The sequence below is a fragment of the Micropterus salmoides genome, unplaced genomic scaffold, assembly GCF_014851395.1.
Source record: "Micropterus salmoides isolate LMB-PRFRI ecotype aquatic unplaced genomic scaffold, ASM1485139v1 Ms_hic_scaffold_3630, whole genome shotgun sequence".
NCBI classification, from domain to species: domain Eukaryota; kingdom Metazoa; phylum Chordata; class Actinopteri; order Centrarchiformes; family Centrarchidae; genus Micropterus; species Micropterus salmoides.
Window position 1 is genome coordinate 4,130 of NW_024042963.1, and position 6,513 is coordinate 10,642.

Below are 6,513 nucleotides of genomic sequence, written 5' to 3' on the forward strand. Positions count from 1 at the left end.
TTTAGTGTGCCAAATATTTAAAATGATATGAATATTAAAGAAGAAGATAGGAAAATGTGTGTTCATGCAAATATGCCATGGGTCTTATTGCTACAATTCAAACCTAAAAATTACATTTATACACTACTAAACAGCAAATACATTTAGTAAGAAAGGAATGCTGGCCAGATTATGCTTTTAGCAATGACTTTATTCTCATGGCAGAGGCTGTGAAGAGAACGAAGACAACGTTGTAGGATTGGTTGCGTGATTTGCCTGTGTTAGCAAAGTTGTCGAACTTGAGCAAAAGAGGTTTCAAGGACAGAGATTCAGCAGCTTGTTCTAAATCTTGAGTTGATGTTAGCAAACTTAATGTTAGTAGATAACATATTCAGACATTGGTAATGTTATCGTAAGTGCTCTTGTGTTGGTTGCTGTCTAGCTTTGTTTGAGCAACATTATGCAGGTGCTGGTGGAGAGCAGGCAACATAACCAGATTTAGTAGCCTCTATGGTAGAGGTGAAGAGACCGAAAAGAGGATGTTGACGGAGTAAGAAGATAAAATAGAGAGTTTTGTAAAATAAAAGGCTGCGAGACAGACAACATGCTGTCTCTTTCTGTGTGCACAGTCCGACTAGTCAGTAATATTGCTAGGTCTGGTGTTGTTGCACTTGCTTGATGTTTGGCTCCGTTAGCAACATTTGCAGCTTGCTACTTTTTGATTGTATTGTAATCTTGACAAATGCAGTGTGGATCCATTTCTATTTATGACAGTGGTGAATTACAATCTGAAATGATAGGGGCCCCAAATTGCACCAAACCTTATATAATGTTGCCTTACACATGATGAACGATTTCCAGTCTCATCCTCACAGTGAGGAACGCAGCTTAGTCATATTACATTGGTATCAGATTGTACTCGGTATCAGCAAGTACCCAAAGCCCAGGAATCAGTATTGGTATCTGACATGAAAAAGTGGTACCATCCCCATACATAACTGCTTTACTTCTTGTGAGCTGAAACACAGTCCAAAGTAAAGCTTTAGGGTGAACAACTTATCAGCTAATAAGTCTTATGTTTGTGTTTGATTTAGACCTCAACTTGCTGAAAACCATCAGCAACTGTAGACGATCGCTGTAGGATGGTTGGAAGGAATCTGTCGTTTACTGGAGAAGTGTTTACCTGAACCTGTTTGACTTCACCTCAACATGTCTTCACTCATTTGTTTAGTGTGGTTATATGAGCATACAAAAAGGAACTTCCAAGGAACCAGGAAAACATTTACAAATTATCACATGCTTTATGACGTAATAGATGAAAAGAAACCATTTTTTTCCTGCCGCATATACCCTAATGTATCTGGAGAATCACTGATTAGAGAAACTAAAATGTCAAAAACTCATACTAATCACTGAATTTAAATCTGCACGTGGAGAATGTGGCATATCTTGCAAACAGCAACACTGTAAACTATGATCAATTTTCAAAAAGGATAAGTGCAGTGAAATAATTACAGACAAGAGCTGGGTGTCTGTCTCCTCCTACATATGGATGAGGAGGGAGAGGTCTGGCTCATGGATATAAATACTAGCTTCAGACAGCAACAGGAACTGTCTCTTTACAGGACATTCCTCCAGACCTTAGGAAAGCAGCCTGAACCAGGTAAGTGCTGGAGATTACTGCAGTCACAGGAGGGAATTTGTGTTTACTGCTGCTAGATAAGCTCTCAACTGTATGACATGACTCCTTTCATCAGCACCACTAAGCTTGAGCACCTTGCTAATGCTTAATGCTCTAAGTGTTTTTATTTTTAGCTGATTTTATACTGTAGCACTTTGGGATTTGTTTAATATAAGTACATTACAAATAAAATGTATTATTTTTTAACAGAATATTTAATCATTTATTGTTTTTTTCCAATTTGTTTGAGTATGTTTTTTTTATTATTCAATCCTGTTCTTATCTGTTTTCAGCCTTCATAACCACAGACACAATGGCAGGTTAGTGTGTTGTCTGCTCAGGGATTCTTTTGCACAGCAAGAACACAAAAGGCATCATCATTCAGAGGATTGGTATTATCACAGGGCATGATTTATTCTGTCTACATCCACATTGTTTGAACATGTCAGCTCCAGTATTTGCTGTAATGTTTCCTCTAAGCACTGAAAGTTCATCAATTGATAATGTCTTTTTATCTACAGATGCAAGCTTTCAGCAGAAGTTCCTGGAAGCCCATAATGCCTACAGAGCGAAGCACAACACACCACCGTTGACTCTTAGCAGTGAGTTGACAGCTTCAGCTCAGAAATGGGCCGATCACCTGCTGTCAATCAAAACCCTGCAGCACAGTGACACTAAGGACGGAGAGAACGTCTACGCTAAGTCCAGCTCAGCAACCATTAACCCAACAGGTGGATTGCTGCTATCCCCTTTCAATTCCATCCTTTTATCAAATTCTTCTTTTTATCATCTGCCTCGTCATTTTATCATCTGCCTCGTCATTCAATCAGACTTTGCATTCGGTTCTTTATTTCATTCTAATTTCTGCTAAACCTTTACCATCACGTCATCCTTTTAATCGATCATGAACATGATCGATAAATATGAGACTGTGTCGTTTTTAAAAGAAGAAATGCTACTGTTCTTTGTTTATAGATTAAAAGTTCAATTACTAAGCAATAAGATTTGTTCTGGTGTGACCAATAGCTTAAATGGTGGCTAAAGTTAGCTAACTGGGTGGTGATGGAGCAGTGGATAAGACATATGCTTTTGGTGAGAGAGACCCAGCAAAGTGTGACCTGTCATTGATTAATCTGTTCCGCCACAGTTTCATAGGCTAATGAAATGAAAACATTCTCAAAACTTCTCAATATAACATAAAAGGTCTCTAGCGTTGTTTTGCACCATTGCTTTGGCAAAGTACCTTATCAAATCGCAAAACACTGTGATTTACTATAACAAGTAGGCCTGTAATAAATAATAAATAAGATATTTAATCAATATAAATATGTTATTTGTGGATGTTAAAAAAGCAACTAAGTTATTTGAGTTTACTTACTCAACACTTTTACTTGAAAAAGACTTAAATGAGAAACTTTTTAAATGTAAATGTCTGTATTTGTATAGTGCCGTTCTAGTCTTTTTTGCATTCACCATTCACTCACATTTATACACTGGCGGAACAGCCGCCAGGGGCAATTCGGGGTTCAGTATCTTGCCCAAGGACACTTTGACATGTAGCTTGGGGGATCTGGGATTGAACCACCAACCTTCCAATTAACAACCAACCCACTCCACCTCCTGAGCCACAGCCGTCCCGTTTTATGTTGAGTTGTTTTTTATACCGGTAATTTTACTTGTACTTACGTAAAAGTTCTTCAAAGTAACACTACTTTTACTTAAGAAGAATATTTTTGTACTCTTTCCACCTCTTGACATATTTACCATTGTACATCGCTTTGGGTAAAAGTGTCAGCTAAATTAGTAAATGTAAATGTAACATAGCAAACTGAAAGATATTCCTGACTCAGTTCTTGGAATTTTTCTGATTCTTCTGGCACTACACAATGTTATCCTCATTGTTGTTGGGGTTTTTTTATTATAAGACTCCCTTCTTTGCTACTATCAATTCAAATGTCAATATCATGTTATTTTAATGCATTTTTTTTTCTATTTCATGTTTTAGGGGCAGAAGCTGTAGATTCATGGTACAGTGAGATCAAGGATTACAACTTTGAGAAACCTGGATTCCTCAGTGGGACTGGTAAAACACAATCCACATGATAACCAAATAGCCATAGATTTGAAATGTGAAGATGAGTAAGAAGGTTTATAAGAATGAAAAAGTTACAAATTTATGTTGCTCTGTAAAAATGTATTTTTGGGGGAAGATAAAAATCAAAGATAAACTTTGATCAACCTTATGTTGCTGTTTATTTGAATTTAGTTTCATAAAGTTTTAGATTTAGGTATAAAATATTATGCATTTAAGGCAAGTTAGAAAATCAGGATCAGACTTTAACCTCACTACAGTGCTTTGTTTCTTCCTGCAGGTCATTTTACTCAGGTGGTTTGGAAAGACAGCACTGAACTGGGTGTGGGTATGGCCACTAATGGCAACATGATCTTTGTGGTTGGGCAGTACCGGCCAGCTGGCAACATGAACATGCCGGGATACTTTGAGAAAAACGTCCTCCCCTAGGTAACATTTTTGTACCACAATTTTGGATATTTTTTGTCTGAGAAGGTGATTGAGTACATTACCTCAAAAGGCTGCAGAAGTTAATTTTACGAGTTTGCAGATGCAAAGGAAAATTGTATTTTATTTAAATTTTGTGAATTTCATTGCCCAGACATGTAAATGTAGCATAATTGTGCATTCAAGTGATGTCAAGTTATGATTTTGTCAAATATTTTGCCAAATTTGGACTATGTCACACCAAAGAGTGGTGGAAGTATTAAAGTAAATTCACTCACACAAGTAAAGTTTTAATGAACTTGTAGATTACAGTCTTAAAAAACTTTTTATGTTGTTCAGTTAGCAAAACCATTTACCTAAATAACCAGTTTGTGTTAGTACCAAACTTTATACGCACCTGACTTCACCCTCTGGGGTGCATGCAGTGACCGCTGGGGAGAAACCTTTATGTCTTTTTTATTAAACCTGATTCTACAACAGTAAGCTAAATGTCTTCTGCAGATGCTGAATTCTCAGTAATCAGATTTTTCTTCTCATGCAACCACTACTCAGTCAGCTAGCTGGTGCAGGTTTTCAAATGTTTCCCGCAGCAACAGATTCTCTTGTTTTAGGTTTGTTATTTTAACACTTGCATGCCTCACCAGTATCTACTTTCACTTTCCAGCGTAAAGGCTGTGCATTTTACATGTGGCAGAGAGCTGGGTGGAGTGAGAAGAGGAATTCCTGCACACTGCTGTAAATAACCTGGACCATCCCTGCAACCCTCAACACACGACTGATTAATAGTCCATGTTGAGTCAGAATAATTTTAATTGTACTGAGGTTCAATATGAAGATTGTAAATCAATGTGGTTCTGGCTTTTCAGTTTATATATGTGTTACTGAATATAAAAGAAAATCTAACCCATAACATAAAGGACTCAATTGAAAATAATGATGAAATGTTGCTCTTAGAATTAAGAATAAATGCCTTGCATAAAAGATGTGGTCTCAGCTCACAAATAATTTCCTGATGTTGTAGGAGGAAGTGAATATAGCTTTCTTCAGAAGGCTGTGTTGAGTATGTGGTGCAGGTAAAGATGGAGGTGGTTCAGGGATGGTGGAACCCACTGACTCAACAAAACACCAGTTATTGAGAGGGAGCCCACCTGACGACCCTGTAGACGTGCCTGCACTCTTACACTCACATTCATATTCTAACTATGGTCTTTTGTCTTTGGTAAGGCAGGTCAAGGGTCATGCATAGAATAGTTTTCATACCAGAGAGGTTGCTCACATGAGATGTCCCAGCTGACATCGGTCGAAATCCTCGGGATCTCAGGAAAATCATCCCGTTATCACAGGAAAACAACATTTGTTTCTTTACCACAGGACAAATGTAGCAATGCAATGCTGATGATTTGAGGACATCACAACCTTCAGCCGAATTGTCATGGATGCAATTATGGCACTGACAGCTTCACACACTGTGACGTATTTCACTGACTTCCCAACAACACCCCCCGTAATCCAACAGAAACAAACACAATTCTTGAAAATAGACGGTTCCCAGGTGTAGGCCTAATAGGCGCAATTATTGGCAATCATATGACAATCAACTTTTTTTAATCTTTCATTTACAATGTGTATATCATAATGTATTGCCAAAATCCCCGTTGCAAGTGTCATGAGTCAGCTGTCAGCCTGACACGTAAGATTTAGTCCTACACTTCACTTAAATTAGGACTGGGATGCTTGATTACTAACTTTTAAGTGCAGCTTTAAGTCAAGAATGTTTTACTCTTAAGTCAATTCTTAGCAGGGTTCTTGTGAGTAATTCTGAGAAGCTTGATAAATACGGACCCATATCTTCTTATAACCCCCCTCCCACAGTCTTTGCATTCCACATGCAACATAACACTGGAAAAACAAAGTGATGGGTTTTACTAGTATATCTTGGTAGTTGAAAATAATTTTGGCCAGTCCTTTAAACACACAGAGCACCAGTGTAATTTTTTTATATACACCAATTCTACAATTCTTCCACATTAAATATACCATGCTTTCGCCAGTTTTGGTGTAAATACATCCATGAAAATTTTTTTTACATTAAGTAATTTATATATAAATTATAAACAATTTATATATAAATTATTTATGATTTTACTTCAGGTACAGCCATATATTTCAGAAGTGGCAGGTAAACAAAACAGGTTCATGCATGGTGACAAGATAATATCTTGTAGGAACAAGTTAGCACACAAGATAATTATGATCTTATGCGCACAAGTTCTCATCTTATTCCCACAAGATTATAAGTGCGCACAAGATAAAAAATATAATCTTATGGGACTTC

The 6,513-nt window shown here is 37.2% G+C and overlaps 1 protein-coding gene across 1 annotated transcript; it reads left to right on the forward strand.

Annotated features, from left to right (window-relative positions):
- Positions 1-1,573: 1,573 nt before the first annotated feature.
- On the forward strand, positions 1,574-4,181 carry LOC119884724 (Golgi-associated plant pathogenesis-related protein 1-like). Its single transcript, XM_038695047.1, has 5 exons — positions 1,574-1,642; positions 1,954-1,980; positions 2,182-2,391; positions 3,666-3,743; positions 4,033-4,181. Exons 2-5 carry the CDS (start codon positions 1,974-1,976, stop codon positions 4,179-4,181), a joined length of 444 nt encoding a protein of 147 aa, XP_038550975.1. The 5' UTR covers positions 1,574-1,642; positions 1,954-1,973.
- Positions 4,182-6,513: the final 2,332 nt, after the last annotated feature.